The 16,818-nt window shown below is 39.1% G+C and overlaps 1 protein-coding gene across 17 annotated transcripts in view; it reads left to right on the top strand.

The window, feature by feature from the left end:
* The window catches only part of DMD (dystrophin), a 1,179,964-nt gene that overhangs the window by 1,148,914 nt on the left and 14,232 nt on the right, over nucleotides 1–16,818 (top strand). For all 17 annotated transcript variants that reach the window (XM_032100882.1, XM_032100890.1, XM_032100895.1 and 14 more), the window contains 4 exons: nucleotides 2,523–2,681; nucleotides 9,458–9,701; nucleotides 10,050–10,173; nucleotides 14,140–14,232. In XM_032100882.1, the coding sequence (XP_031956773.1) occupies nucleotides 2,523–2,681; nucleotides 9,458–9,701; nucleotides 10,050–10,173; nucleotides 14,140–14,232 (620 nt within the window). The remainder of the gene's footprint in view (nucleotides 1–2,522; nucleotides 2,682–9,457; nucleotides 9,702–10,049; nucleotides 10,174–14,139; nucleotides 14,233–16,818) is intronic.

Here is a 16,818-nt window from a genome sequence, read left to right as displayed (position 1 = left end):
TCAAATGTAAAGTTATAAATAAAAGTTGTGATTTTTAAGAAGTAGTTAAATCTAATGTCTCACTGAGACCCTTTGTGGTTCTCGTCTGATATATTCTTGGTCTTGTTTATTCTCTGAATGAAAGGACATAGAAATAACTGTGAGTAATGCTTCTGAAGACAGCACAAAAGCCGCTACGTCATGGGTGTGTTTGAAAATTTGGTCTTCGTTCATCACCTGTGTAGGAGAAGCCATAGCATGGATTCTAAATCAATCAAATATGTAAACCCCGACTTACCTAAAAGTGTTTTTATCTATTCTGTATTATCTCATCCTTACCACAGTTTAAGGGATGGATTTTTTTTGAAAATTCAGGCACAATCTAAATTTGTAGCAGTCCTTTACAGCACAGAACTCTGGCCAATTTTCATTCACTTGAATTGAGATTCCAAATGAATAGCATTTTATAAGGTTGATTCTGAGCCTGTGAGCTCAGAATGCTCTTGTATAGTGATAAAGCTGTTTCTTTGTTTCAAAATAGTTTCTCTTTTGACTTGGTAGGATTGTTGCCTACCAGTTTTGAAAGAAAATCCCCTCTAGAAACAAGTACATTATTTAAATATATTGGTTCAAAAAGGAGAAAGTTAAAATGGACCTCAAAATTAATATATATGTAATGTCAGTATGATTTCATGCAGTTAAAGAGAAGTTTGTTTCCAAGTTGTATGTTAAGTTTGTATTGTTAGGTATAGTAGTAATGCTCTAATAGATGGAATTTTGTGTTGTCCCACTGAAATATTCCAGTGTCCTTGTCACAGAAATCATGCATACATAGTATCTCTTGTATTACACTTTGGTCTTACTGATCAGTTCATTCTTCGCTTAATTAGAAGTTGTACTGGCATGATTCAGTTAATAAGTTAAACAGTGATGGTCCAGTTTGTTCTTCAGTTTGTACGATTAAAATGAGAATAGATCTGTGTATTTTGAATTTTGGAAGAAGCATTATCCAGATAGATATAAATTGAAGGTAAATCAAAGCTTACCATGAATTCACAACTGTAATTACTTCAGTTTTGCTTGTCAGATTATGCTTAACTTGTTATTCCTGCAGGGTTTGGATTATTTGGCTAATCAGTACAGGTAGAGTGATAGATGGAAACAAGGAAAGAGGGAAATAAAATCACAGCATATATATATATATATCTCCCAAAACATTTCAATATGTAGTGTCACTGCAATGATGCATAAAATATCTGTGTAGGCTGAAAATCACACAAAAAGTGTATGCTTGTAAAGTGGCATTATACTTCAGTAGTTATGTCATTTGTTCACTGTTAACTCACTGAAGATCCGTAAGAATATTTATAAATGCAAAGCAGTGGTTTGAAGGAAATCACAGTTGAAGTGCTTCATGAAAAGTATAAATTTAGGAACTGGCAAGCCTTTCCTTTTGTGAAAAATTAATACTTCTCTTTCATGAACCAGTGTCAATGTGCTCTACATTGCTTTGGCACTTCTGCAGTCATAAAATTGCATCATTAACATTTTCAGGAACAAAATGAAAACAAGGAAAATTATAATTTTTGAACAATAACAGCTGTTCAAAATGCCTGTTAAATTCTGGTTTAGAAACATAACAGGGAAAAGCTAGACTGACTAGACTGAATTATTTTGTTATATGAGATCTCCAACAGCAGTGTCATTTTTATTGACCCTGTCTTATGGTGTCAAAGGAAACCTTTCATGGTTCCTCAATGACTGCTGGTGTAAGTTGCATTGCTTAGGATTTGGATGCGTCTCCTGAGCACCTAAACCATATTTAAAACAGTCCACGTAGTTCTGGGAGGTGATCAGGGTCTTCAGAATTGTATTTCCTTTCCTCTTCCTGAGATATTTCTGTTTCAGATGGCAGACAGCTTCAGGGGCAGTCGAAATAAGGAAAGAGATCATATGTATTAAACAGAATATATTTGTATTCTGACAGCGTACATCACTTTCAAATTTAAAAAAAAAAAAAATCTGAGTGGAAAATAACATACTTTCATTATATTAGTTCAGGGTTTTTTTTTTGTTTACCTAATTTAGAATTTTATAGGAAAAAAAAGGTAAATAAAGCACACACTTATTACATAAGGAGAGTTTGTAGGTACAAAAATAAATGCATTGCCCTTGCTTGAATACCCTTCTACAATGCAGATCAGGCAGCAGAAGATTGCTTTTTTTTTGCAAGCAAATTCCTAATTGAAGTTTGTCAGAAGAGGAGAGCTGAGATTGTCAGCTGTTGAAAAACTTGGCTTTAAGTGTCTGAGAAGCAGAGAAGGAGGGAGGTGGTCTCTGCAGAGAAGGGAAATTATCAGAGACTCAGTGAAACAGGTCAGCAGATTTTGCTTTAAGGTGCATTTCTCTGCTGTTGGTTACAAAGAGTTCAGCAAATCTCTTTGTAAGAAATGAGAGACTGGGAGTGAATCATCTCCTCATATTCACTGTGAAGTTAAAAAGAAGGAAGAGAACAGCCTGTTTTATCCTCCTGTGTTTTCCAGCGATGATGAACACTTGTTAATCCAGCACTACTGCCAAAGTCTGAACCAGGAGTCCCCCCTGAGCCAGCCCCGAAGCCCTGCCCAGATCCTGATTTCTCTGGAGAGTGAGGAAAGAGGGGAACTGGAGAGAATCCTCGCAGACCTGGAGGAGGAAAACAGGTGGGTTATGCCACCAGCTGCTGAATTCGAAGTAAAAAGTCTGCAAAATAATTATACTGTACAGTTAGATGGAATTCCATTTGGTAGCATTTTTAGGGATAAATGAGCTACAAAACTGCATTTTCTTCTGGCAAATAAGTAATTTCATAGTGGGTACAAGTTGGGTCTTCTTTTCTTTCTCTATGTGTGGTGTTGCTTGTTGCCATTTCTTTAGTCTTTCAATACAAAGTATCATTTACCACTTCTAATTTCAACTTTAATTGAAGTTATCTTCATTAATCACCATGAAAAAACCCCAACTGCATACTTGAGGCATCACAGCACTGCAGTCCTCTTCATACAGTACTCTAGGGTCCTCGGCCATCAGCACTAAAACCAGGAGGTCTTGACCCTGGAAGATTTGTAATTGCAACTGTGAACTACCGAAACCAGACTGTAAGATAGAAATCATTTAGTTCTACCAAAAAACCATGGGTTTGTTTGTCTTCTACTATCTTCAGCCTTTATGGTACAGTCTATTGGCATTTTCATGCTCTTTTTTTTCCTTGCTTCTGTAAGAGCTAGGTATTTCTGCTTACATTGAGGGTTTAATGCACTAATCATTTGCCTTAGGCTTGTGAAGGAAATAATGCAAGAGTTGACAGTGTCATAGATCTTCTCACCATGTATGAGTCTTCTTTGGATGGTGCTAATCAATTACAGTGGCTCCATCACAGACATTTTGTCAGGAGGATTTGGGAGAATGGAGAAGATTGTAGGGATCAAGAATGAGGAAAATGTTTCACACAGAAAACTGTAGTAAACAATGCTCTTGCTCACTGAACAGCAGGGAAATTTTGTTTGAAACAAACCACAGACTTCCTACTATGTAGCACATAAAGCCCAAGTACTTTCTAAAGTGGAGAAAAATCAGTATTTTGAAATAAGACATCATACTTCGCATGTTCAGGACTGTAGCTAAGAAATAACTAGTAGCTACAGATGATGAGATAGCTTAGTTTTCAGGAGATGGGTGTTACATTTTTAAACATTATGTAGTGAGTCATGAAAGAAGGAAAAAATCGTAATGGTTTTCTCTCTGTATAGAAAATAAGCTACCTAGCAGAAAGGAGGGTGACTTTTAAAGCACACTAGTTTTAGATTAGAAAGGTAGTATATGAAAACCAGTATAACATGGAGCTAGATACCTAAATAAGCTAAAAAACCCTTTGAGAGTTTATGCCACAAATTTCTACATGGGCTTTATTTAATTTAGCAATTACTGAGAGGGATGGTAAAAGATCTCTGGCAGGAATTACACCTTAAAAATACCTGGTTTGAAGTTTGCCAGTCCTGCATTAAACTAGAGCTGTAGTCTGTAAGCTTGTTTTTCTCATTTGTACTACTGGAGGCATAGTTATGGATGGGATGCCACCACAGGCAGCCTCGTCTTTTGTGGGTGCTCAACACAGCAGGGACAGAGAGCTCTGTCTCTGTCTCACAGCATGGAGGTCACACTGCTTGATTTTCATTGATGATGACAAAATCATGACTTTTGTCTCTACAAGCTGCTATAAATAACTTTGATGTAAAATGTAAGGTAGCTGCTGAAAAGTGAACAAGTTCTTGTTGTCCTGGTTGCTTGTCACAGCCAGATGACCGTGATTTTATGGATGAAACACTGATTCCTGTTTAGAAAAATAAGCTATTAAGACAGGGTCAGCCAGGAGCCATTCATAGAACTTACCTACTTTTAAAAAACAGTCTTGTCCCTTTAGGTTTCTATTTCCTAGTCGTTGAGTTTGTGCAAACCTTGTTTGGCTGTTGCTAAGGACAATCAGCAACCTGACACCTAACTCCTTGTGTGAATCCAGTTCCAGTGGGTGAACACATCTTCCTTCCCATGCAGATCCTAAAAAGCCCTCTGTGTAACCTTTTGTTACTGCCTCAGGATGAGCACATTCCTTTGTTCCCAGCGTGCATCTCCTTGTGGCTGAGCTGGATGTGGTGCACATGAGTTGTCCTTTCCTGCCTGTGTTGACATAACTCCTGTTGCATACACTTGTGATAACTTTTGATAACTTAGGTTTAACTCTCTCTGCTGTGTCTTGTACACTTTTACAGTAGGAGGCAGGGCATGCAGTCACTTCTCAGCAGCTCCTGGGAGAGCAGCCACAAGTACCAACAAGAAGCAGTGCTGTGATATTGGGAGCACCTACCTCATTGTCATTTCTCTTTTTCTTCTGCTCGCCACGGTTTCCTGCTTTTCAAAAAAGCCCTTTTCTCTTTTGCTTTGTATCTTTTGAGCTGTTTATTGAAATCTGACCTCCATTTGGGTTTCAGCTGCACTTTCTGGCCTCCAAATATTTCCATCTTGACTTGTTACTTAAATGGAAAAGACTTTGAAATTGTAATTCTGAGGTTTTGCTTTTGGACAGTTTAAAAAGCTCTGTTGCCTATTTTGAATTCTTCTGAAATACATTCTCTAACTTACAAACTAACCTAGTTGTGACATGGTTCTGACTGGGGTTTTGTCAGTTCCAAGGACCTCTTGTTAGATATTCATTATTTATCTGCTAGCATTTTAAGACCTTGGTGCTTCTGTAGCTTGTAAGTATGACTTCCTTAAATAATGTATGGCTAAGATTTGACTGTTAAATAATTTATATTTGTTAAAATGTAATTTTAGAGAATATTTTCAATGGCTGAAAATGTTTTATTTGAGTTTTAGGTCTTCAGGCTTATGCTGAGTTTTGCATCACACAGAATATGGTGATAAGACCATTTCTGTATTCAACAGACAAAAAGCAATCTTGCTATGTAAGGCATTATTACTGTATTGCAATATAAAACAAAAATCCAATTATAAAACCCTCTCAAAAACTATTTCCTCAAGAGTGAGTGTATTTCAGAGAGAGTCAAGTTAAGTTTTTGTTGTCCATCTAAAGCAGTACATTACATAGGTTATACAGTAGGATAGGTAATACTGACTAGGATGTACTGTAGTGGCATTAAATAGAAAGCACATGATTCTGCAGTGACAGAGAGTCAAAACTTTTTGCAAAGAATTAAAATACTTTCCTGCTATTTTCATGAGTCAGGAAAGTGGATGTTTCCTAATATTTTAGTTGAATCAACGTCTCTGACATAAGAGGAAGACTTCTTTCATGTTCTATCCTCTTCCTCACAGCTCCAAGCTGTCCTGTAACAAGAGCTAAGTAAATGAGATCTCCAGCAGGAGCTATTAGCCATTTCTTTGCCTTTCCTGACTTGCAGCGGGAGTGCAGTGGGCTGTGTGCCACCAGAGAAAGCACTGACACCCTGAATCTCAAAGCTGCCCTGTTCCAGTGTAGCTGTGGTGTTCCTTCAAATCTGAAGACTGATGAATGGCGTCTTCACATAAGTTCTTTCTGTATAGTTGCCAACAGCAAGAAAGTGATGCATTTCTAAACATGCTGTGGCTCCTTTTGGTATTTTTTTTGGCACTGAAGAAGGGGAACTAGATCTTCTGAATGTGAAGCATCGTGAGTAAACACTGTCACTCTAGTGAGGGGCAGGGGTAGGTGGTTCAATTACCAGCTTTGTCTGTTTCTTCAGACCACTGGTTTTCTGTAGGGAGATGAGAAATAACATGAATTCACAAATTCTCAATTGCCTTTGAGAGGACTACTCAGCAAACAGGGTCCACTAGGATTTCTGTCACCAGGCAATTAATGCTGCCAGTGATAGATGTGATTAATAATTCATGCACTCTTTACTACTCAGCTCTTTACAGCTGCATGAATCAAGGTTACACTGCATGCTGCCTATGTTACTTTTCCTCATAAATGCCTCAAAGAGTTGCAAGCATTCTAAATGGCATATATGGGGTTTTTTTTAATATTCTCTTACTGGAAAAGGGTTCATTTTCCCATTGATGAGTAGATGCAGCAGCACTGTTTGTTTATTTGTGACAGCCAGATGTCAAAGTCACCCAGCCTGAGTGAGCTGTGGTGGAGGGAGGTGAGGTTTGCATGTACTGCCCATGCTCGCTCAGTTGCATTCATTTAGAGAGGAGCATGTTTTTATCTCCCCTTTCTCTTATGTCCCATTTTATGCTGAAAGTGTTGGAGAATGCCTCTCCTCAGGAGCCTGAGGGCAGTGAGCAGTGCCTTGGTTGCCTGGCTCACAGCAGCAGTCCTTTTCACCACACAGCTTAAAACTGTTCCAGAGGGAGGAATAAGAGCCATTTGCTCTCTCTTAGGATGTTCTTACAGCAGGTTTCAAATTCTTTCCTTCTTTTTTAATGTTCAGCTTTCTTCTATTATGTTAATGCAACTCTTCATTGCTCTATGTTTAGATCCCAGTTATGATATTATTGATTGTGTGCACTCCACATCACTTTTATGGCTCTGAAGCTACGATGAATCTCAGTTCTCTGGACTAAGGACTGTGTAGCTGGTCTGAAAAGGTGCAGCTGGAAAACTCAGTAATACAGGTGCACTGGGCAAACCCATATGCATCCTTCAAAATTACATTCCTTTGTTCCAACAATATTACAGTATTTAATTACAGAACTCCTAAATCCAGACATACCTCTAGTTGGAAAATATGCAATATCTTTTACATGCTTTTTTATTTTCCATTGGCTTTCAGAAATATTTTTAAATTATATTTTATCAGATATGAAAGGATTTTTATCAGAATTACTCCCTGGTCCTTACTTGTATTTCGATACCACAGTTACTGGAAGGACCTCTCTATATCGATACAGGCGATAATTGCAGATTTCTTTGTAGCAAGGTACCTGATTATGTTTGTAAGTATGACCACGTGCATTTATTTCGTTTCCTTTAGGGTGATGTTTTATCTTTTGCTTTACAGCACTTCAAACTTTTGAATCTGCTGTTTGTAGAGTATTGCCTCTATTGTACATCTGGGAAATCTCATGGGGTAGTGATAGCCACTATCTACAGACTTTGTGAAAAACAAGCTTAATGATCATTCCTGTATAAACTTTAGTCAGCAATAACCCCGTGTGTAATACTGCTGTCATGTTCATTCCTATTCCCTTTTGTATTTGTATTAATTATTCACTGGTTTGTTCAGCTAGAAGTATCGGAAGGCATTAAGTCAGGCAGAAGGCATAACTTTCATGACTATATCTATACCCAGTATAGATAGTCCATTTTGTCCAGATAATTTTCATTAATTTGAAACTCTGTATTTCATTAAAACAAAAAACTTAATTTGAAAATATAACCTTTCCACAGTTGTCCCTCTACGTGTCGGTTTTAGAGGAAGAAGTCTTGAATTTTGAAACAGCCTGAATTTTGGAACAGCCTGAAGTTAAGAATGATTACTCCTTTTTTTTAATAATTTAGAACTTCTGCAGAGGAGGGATCATGTAGGTCAGACATCCCTTAGGGACTGTGTTGTGAGGGCTGCCACAGTCCCAGGTGAGGATGTGTCCGTCATGCAGCTACTGAGAAGCACAGAGACTTCTGAAGAACAGCCAGTGGCTTGTCTTTGTCCTTGGCATTGCTTTCTCACCCGTGTGAAATGATGCGTCCTGCTTTACTTCTTGTTCTGGTCACAATAATCTTCTTTCATAAGTGTATTTTTTGGGAGGTTTCTGAGGTGCTGTTAAGCTTCCAGACCAAACTGTCAGAATGTGTTGTGGTTTGCAGGCAGAACTGGCAAAAGGTGTCTGTTCTCACAACTTCAAATAAGAGCGAGTTGGAAAAAGTAAAATCTGGGTCACTGCTTGTGATGAGTAAGCAGTTATCAGAGCATCAAGCCATTCTTCCCCCTCTGGGAAACTGTAAAGGAACATCCTAGCAACAAAATCCCAGTGTAGTTTGTTAGGCCTCCCTTGCCTATGAAGTTTCTGCTACAAGTTACTATCTTTGCGGTTTTGGACTGTTATCTCTAACAAGGTTTCAATTTCTTACCTTCTGTGCTTTCCCTGCTTGGTAGATTTTTTTTTTCATGTGGAGCACTATAGTTCATATTAATCTATGGAGTGTTTTACTGGAGTAAAGTTGGAGTTTCATGGAATAAAAGAACAAGCTTAGCAGTGCCATCAAGTTGCAGCAGCACTCTAGGCAGGACAAAGAAGATGGAAATTATACCACCAAAAGTTAGTGCAGTTCAGTTTAACAGAGTGGGTCACTAATTTGTCTTCTTCTCATATTAAATTGATAATTTTAGCCCTAGGCTGGAAATGCATTTGCAGATCTGAAGAGAGGAGAGTGATATGACCTGACTGACAGCCAAGTTCTGTGTTTTGCTCTGACTTCTGGTGTGGCTGCCTCTCTGAGGTTTCTCATCTGTAACAGGTGCCAGGTGACACCCGCTTTGGTTTAGTGTTTGTGAGGTGCTTTGATCACTCTGAGTCCTTTAGCACTGATGACTCCTCAGGTGTAGCCATGTGTGGAAGGGAACTGGCAGTCCCACTTCTGGGAAAGGATAAAGGGCAGGAAGCTGAGGGAGGGCTGAACTCAGGACAGACCATACCTGGCTTCTAGAGGGTGTCTGGAGCCTCCTGCATTGGGCGCCCTGGGAGGGAATCAGTTGTGAGTTCGGATGATGCCAAGAGCCTTTAGGCAACTTTGAACCACAGATCCCTCTAATACCAGGTCCGTGTGGATGTGCAAGGAGTGAGCGCACAGGTACGTGGATTCAGGAGAAAGAGAGGCAGGTGGTGCAGGTGAGCCCTGGAAAGTGAGACTCATCACACCACACAAGAGGAGGTACCTTGTCACTGCCCTGTACAGGAGCCATACAGCTTTTGCTCCCTTGTCACTTCCCAACAGGAACCTGCAGGCAGAGTATGACCGCTTGAAGCAGCAGCATGACCACAAAGGTCTGTCTCCACTGCCGTCCCCACCGGAGATGATGCCGGTGTCTCCGCAGAGCCCCCGGGATGCTGAGCTCATTGCAGAAGCCAAGCTGCTTCGCCAGCACAAGGGCCGCCTGGAAGCCAGGATGCAGATCCTGGAGGATCACAACAAACAGCTGGAATCGCAGCTGCACAGGCTGAGGCAGCTGCTGGAGCAGGTGAGTCCTCAGGCATTTCTTCTAGGTCTCTGAACAGTCATTTTCCAAACAGGGTGTGAAGTGTTATCAATAACAAGAACATACCAAGAAATCCTATCTGTAGAGGTGAGTCAGAAAAAAGTACAAAATTGTTTTACAGGCTGCAAATGAGAATGTGGAATCAGGTTTCAGTGTTCTTATTTAGGCTTCTTCCTTGTTTTATTCAGAATTAAAATGTGTTGGTTGCATGGGTGAATTTACTTAAAAACAGACTGAAAATTTTGTGTATTCATGGAATAAATAAAAATTACAGAGGTATAAATTAGTGAGTTGTTAATAGCAATGTCTTACTTTTTTCTTTTATTTCAGCCACAGGCAGATGCCAAGGTGAATGGTACAACACTGTCATCTCCTTCTACCTCTTTGCAGAGGTCAGGCAGCAGTCAGCCAATGCTTCTTCGTGTAGTTGGCAGCCAGACTTCAGAAACCATGGGTAAGGTAACGAAGCTCAGGTTGTCACAAAAAATAATTATGTCCCATTTTCCAGAAGAAAATCCTTAAAGACAGAAAACACTTTTCTGTTTAGTTCAAATGAAATGAAGTAGACATTTGCAGTGGTCTTTGATGTCATCTGGCTGTTTATACTTTGGATCTTCATTATGATTCAGGCTTTTCTTTTGATCATGATGCAGCTGGTAGCTTGGATATTTTGATATTAAACACAAAGTTCAGCCAGGGCTTGACTTCTGAAAAGAAATGCCACTGAAAAGCTAACTATTCTATTCAGAGTGACTTTCAGTTATTAAGCATGACATGACTGATTTAAATGTACATAATATTAATTATGGCTAAGAGACTAAATGTATGGTTAGTCATCCCCATGTTAAATGATGTGATCTTATTTTTAATATGTTGTGGCTCAATCAGTAGGATGGAGCTGTCACTCACAGGAAGTGCTCATCTAGTGGCTTTTCTAAGTATCACATCAGATGTGATAATGAACATTATAAGAGTTGTGGAGTAAGGTTAAGTAATATTCTGTAGCTGGAGGCTGGAATTATTATTTTGGTGCTTTTATTAACTGCCCTGTGGCACTTTCCTAATTTCCTGTCTGTTACACAATTAGTAAGTATTTATTACCAAATTGCAAGGATTTTCTTCCAGTAAAAAAGCAATCAGTCTTTTCAACATCTTTAAGCAAATGATTTCACTTATATTACTTCAAGAAGATGATGTTTCAAGTCTGATGGTAATATTCAGCTTCATACAGAGAAATTTATTTTACATATATTAGTGAGAGGCTTAAGTGAGAGCTTTTCACTACTGATAGTGAAAGTGTCAATGACAGTGAGAAATTTAATGGGAGGGGACATTCTGCTGTGTCTGAACTGCTGTTGTGGTGGGAAATGCAGCTTTTGGGGGGGCTTTTTATTCCATTCCAAGTGTAAGCAATAATGTCAGCCTATGACAAGATGGGTTCTGTACACTCTGCAATAAAAAATGTGAAATAAATTGTACCTTTAGGAATGCTTAAGTTGAAATCCTGGGGGTGAGGGTAGAATCACAGGTAACAGGAATTTATGGAAAAGTAAAAATGGACTTTTCATTAATCATATTAGCAGTGGGGAAACATTTTGTTATACATGCCTTACACAGAGTAGATAAAATGTATTAGTGGTGTAATTTGCATCAGCTTTCTGGAGAAATTTCATGAACTTCATCACATAAAATACATTAATTAAAATACACAAGAAAAGATAGGAAGACAATGTTTCCTAGCCATCTTATTAGAAGTCTTGTAGTTTAATATTTCATTCTTTAGTGGGACAAAATACAATAATGTACTTCTTTTCATTTGACTCAATATAAAATTAGTCCCATTCACCTCACAAGACTGTAATTAATTGATTAGCCCAACAGAGTCGTACAAACTGCTCACACTTTTTAAAGCAAATATTTAGACATTACTTGATTTTATTTCATTGGTTCAATTGAGCCAATATGTGGGAGGACAGTGAGATGTGGAGTTGTTATCAGTAGGATCGTACTGAGACTCAGCAGAGCCATGCTGTTGGCAGCAGGGAGTGGAGTTATAAAAAGAGTTACTAACCAAGCTAACAAACCGCAACTAATTCAGTTTGTCAAGTCTCCTTTCACACCAGAAAGCTTTGCTTGCTAGGCTGAGAGTTTTCTGAAGCACAGCTTAAAATACTCCTGAATTGTGAAGGGGAACAGAGTGGTGGTGTAAATAATGCTCCCATGCAGCAGCTATGTGCCCAGGAATGAGGGAGCCATAATTTTTGAGAAAATACTGAGGATCTCTAGGTGTCTCAGGTTATGTAGTGGTAGCTTTTATGTGTTTTTCTCTTTAAAATTAGACCTTGGTTGTTTTTTGCTTTGAATAGAGACCCACTGCACTTCTGTCTCTCTGCTTTCCCGAGGAGAGATTGCTGTGAAAGGTGTTCCAACCAGCAGTGTTTTAATAACAACAGTGTCCCACTCAAATCCTCATTTGCAAATAGGAGAAGTTATTCCTTGTTAACCTGAAGTACACCTGGACAAGTGGAAAGGTTCTGCTTTTCTCCTCATAGAGTCCCAGTGGGAAAGTCCTTGTCCTTGGCCTTTCTCCCCCAGCAGTGTAGCAGCAGAGGAGGTTCTCTGAGGTGTGTGAGGCAAGAGGCTGCTGCTGAACTTTAATTTGTTCAGGTACCACCAGAACATTTGAGACTCGCTCGGCTCTCCAAACCTTTTGTAGAAATACAAATGGGGAAGGCTCTTCTGGGTAAAAAGAGGAGACTGAGGTCTGAAGGTATCTTTATTTCTGTCAAGTTGCTTGGGTGATGTCTCATTTTGTCATTTACAAGAAAATGCTCAGAAAAAAATCATCCAAATGAGGAGAAAAATTAATGCATTTTAAATAAAAAATACAACATTTTTGAGGGTCAACACCATTCAGCTTGTATCAACACTTAGGAGGACATTTGGAAATCAGTATCTGTCTTCAGTTCTTGACCAGGACAGCAGAACCACTGCCCTTTTATTCAGATCTTTAGGGCCAGAAGGCTTTCTTCAGGATGATGAAATCCTCAGAGTGGATAGAAGCAGAAGATCTCTCTCTGAGTTTTCACCTTGACATCCAGCAAAGGCTGCAAGGACATTGCTTCGCTAAGACACCACTGTCAGTGCAATGCTTGATGCAAAAGTAACTCATGGTGTGAGTCGATTTGTGTGAACCCAGCACCACTTGAAAGCTGAACAAACAGCAAGCAACCTCAGCAACTATTTTTAGACCATTAATGGAATAAAAGAAGCTGATACAAAGACCATAATTTATATGAATTAAGTGCTTCTTGCAGGCACTCTATCCCACTTCTTGTGCTGGAGTGGGAGAAATCACTCTTGGTCAGAAATAACTCTTGTTAAACTCCTGGCTTAAATATAGGCAGCCCTGAAATGCTCCTTTAATATCCCTTTTTCTAGGTTTTTCACTAGCATGGAGTACCTCAACGTTTAAAGAATGTAAATGTTAACAGAAAATCAGACAGTTTCCTACTCAAGTAGGGCAAGACACGTTAGAATAAAGGGTCATTAAGTCATTTTCAAAATAAGTATGTAACTCAGTTACTGCAGCAGGCAAAATTGCTTTTGTGTTTTAATAGAGATAAAAGCCATCTAGTAAAAAAGGAGAATCTCACTCAAAGTACGTCCTTTAGGTGTGGTTTTTTTTCCCAGATGCTTTATTTATATTGGAGGCTAGGATCTGCATTAAAAACAACATACAGATTTTAGTTATACGAAAGCATGAGCAAAAAAATCCAGTAAAAATAAAATTTATTGAATTTCCCATTAAGCTGCTGCCCTATAATCAGGTTATAGAAATTATTCAGTGGGAGAAATGTATTTTGCTTTATTAAACTGCTGCTAAATGCTTTTCCAGTACAGTTGAGTGTTCTTGGAGCACCAATCTGATGCAATTAAACTGTCAGAAATATTAATACTGATGCAGATGAGAATCTGGGTTTCTACTGATTTGCACAGCTAGGCAAAGCAGTGCCAACATGAACCCAGCACTATTAGAAAGCTGCTCAACAGCAGCACTCACAACAACATTTTTTTTTCCATTAATAGAATAAGAGAAGCTGAAACGATGAGTGTCAAATATGGAACTAGATGCTCCTAGCAGACATTTTACCCTACTTCTTTTACTAGAGTAGATTATTTATTAAATCCCCTTTTATGAATTAAAATAGTGTTAATTGTCTCAAATTCACCGTTTACTTTCCCTTAGATCCATGTAAAGAAAGAGAACAGTAACAGTCAACAAAATTCACCTTTGAAATTTTTATTGTACACTAAGCAGAAAATGTGTCTGAGTGAACACCCTTAGCTTTGAGGAGGACTTGGGCAATGCAGACTGTTAGCACAGACTCTCATGCAGTGGTGTGGATTTGCTTTGCAGGCGAGGATGAGCTGCTCAGCCCTCCCCAGGACACAAGCACAGGTTTGGAGGAAGTGATGGAGCAGCTGAACAACTCTTTCCCCAGCTCCAGAGGTGAGCGCTGCTGCCTGGGGCAGATGAGAGGGAAGGAGATAAAAGTGCTTTCTGTTCCTTGATGTTTTCAGGGGGTTGTGTTTTGGTATCAAGTTTTTTTGCTGCTCTTTGTTTTCATTTTAACAATAGCTTTAGAGAAACCTGTCTTGTTTAGAGTGGAGAAGCAGCCTGTTCCTCCTTACCTTAAGCTACCTCCACAGGCAGCCCTTGCCAGATCTGTGGATGAAACAATGCCTTTGTGAGACTCTTTCTTCACCAAGCATTTTCTTTGCTTCCCTTTTGCCGTGTTCCTTTTCTCACAGTTTTCCTCCTTTTTGGTTGATCCCCCTTGATGATTTATTTTTTAATACATGTCTTAGCACATTTTTATTCTGTCCTTATCTTTCTCCAAGAATGTGGTTTGAAATAAAATTAAAGTTCTAAGTCAAAGTTCTCGACCATGTGGCCCTTAGGTCCAGAGGCATGGAGGAAAAACGAGTGGGGTGCTTGTTCGTGCTGCGTAGGCTGCACTTGTACATACAGCCACAGCATTTCTTTCAGTGATTCTATTTTGCTCATTCCTGTTGTTTGCTAAAAATAAGCATTTGTATTACCAGGATTTACTTGTTCAGCCTTTTTTCATTCAAGAAATTCTTTTCTGAGCCCAGAAGAAAATACTCTGCTGCCAAGAAAAATGGCTGAGATTCCCTAGCAGGAGATGGGGAGTTCGGGATATTGGCTGTTGCTGTGAAAGGAGGCTCGGACATGAACCTCTTGGCAAGAGAAGGTCCTGGTATTGCCAGCCTGATAAGTAGGTTTCAGGGGGCATAGACTCCCTGCAGGGGCCTTGCACAGATTTCACACATCACCCAGGGGCTCTTCTTTAGGAGGTAAATGCACCATTGTACTAAACTTCCAGTGGAGTCAGGTTTTCTCCATCCTTTGCTTTCAAAGCAAGTTCAGCTCTCACCAGACACCATCTGTGAGCAGTGGGAAAAAAGTCAATATAAACTGTATGAGATCTCATTATAGATCCAAAGAAGGAATCATTTAGAAAGATATCATTGAATAAAGTCTAATACAATAAATTGTTAACTGCCCTCAGCTCTATCTCTACATTATGTCAAAAAGTCTTAGGTCCAGCCCTCATTTTGCCTAGATAATTGCTATGAGAGACAACAGATGAAAAACCTTTCTAATATTGCTATGTGGATAAAAATGGACTTATTTTTAAAGTTGCTGTGTACACAAGGTTACAACAGGCAGTGTTTTCTTATCAGTGACCATCATTTGTGTAAATATGTTGTACATAGATCTTTCACAGTCACATGTGTCTAGATGTAGGTATCCCATGTGAAAAAAAATTCACCAAATGTGATATCTAATTTGTATTCATAGCTGATGACACTGGCAGTATTTCTTTTTAAAAACAAGATTAGTTTTCAGTGAAATAGGAGCAATTTATGAAACAAAATTTAATGAGATATTTGAAATAGAGTGGTTCAGTTCCCATGTAGAATAAATAGGTAGAGGTCAGTCTGTTAGACATCACCTTCTGCTCACTGAGGATAGAAAAGGGTCTTTTATCTTATTAGTGAAAAATAAAAAGCTTCCTGAAACAAACTGGGAGAATGTAAAATTTAGTAGGGAAAAAGGTGAAATTCATAAGATCAGATAATATTTTAATTTTGTAAATTAAGCTGTAGCTTCAGATTTTCATTCTCATGATGCAAAAAGTGGACATTTATCTAGAGAGAAAGAATGTATTCCCATATTTTGTTTCTCCATTCAGTGACTGTGTTGAAAATGTAGTAGATGATCACAGGCATCCACAAGAGGTATTGCAGCTTATATACTTCCCAGTCTGAATAGCAGCCATGGAGAACAAAAATACTCTCTATCTGGGTGGAGGGCTGTGAGTGAGGAGGGGGCACAGCCATTGACATGAGTCCCCCACAGCCAAGTCATGAGAGGAGCTCCTGGTGCAGCAGCCAGGAGCAGGCACAGCCCAGCAGAGCCAGGCTTCCCACAGGACTTCTCTTTAAGGTCTTGGCCAAGGCACTTTGTCAGGCTGAGCCTGAATCTTCCTCTTCCCCTCTCTTGGGCTATACAAAAAGATTAGTCCAGCTGGGAGAGAAACTTGTTCAGTTTTTCGGGAGTTGTACCAGGTTTTGGCTAAAGAGATTAGGACCTCGATTAGGTTTCTGTGTTCTTCATGTCTGTTTTGATGTGTTTGCATGAATACCAGGTTAGTGTAATTCCTTTTGGGTGAGATAAAGGAATGGTCAGGCTCTCTGGAAGAAGTAGTTTGCCCTACAGCCAGTGCAAATGGATTTCAATTCATTGGTTGATAGAGGCTGCTGAGAGCTCATGTAAACTTCTGTTACTGAAGTTTTCTTCTATTCCCATTTTAATAATTCAGTTAAATTCAGCTGGTACCTGTATACACAAAGCTTACATCCAACATCTGACGTGCTGCAACCTCATGCAGGCACCATGACATGAAAGATGCTATGGTTGGTCAGATTCCACAGACATCAGGGATTTGATTTAAAATTTTCAAGACTGCAGGAAGAAGAAAAGGAAGCAGAGTTGATTGGTCTCAAC

The sequence above is a fragment of the Corvus moneduloides genome, chromosome 2, assembly GCF_009650955.1.
Source record: "Corvus moneduloides isolate bCorMon1 chromosome 2, bCorMon1.pri, whole genome shotgun sequence".
NCBI classification, from domain to species: Eukaryota; Metazoa; Chordata; class Aves; order Passeriformes; family Corvidae; genus Corvus; species Corvus moneduloides.
This window is presented reverse-complemented; position numbering and strand designations above follow the sequence as displayed.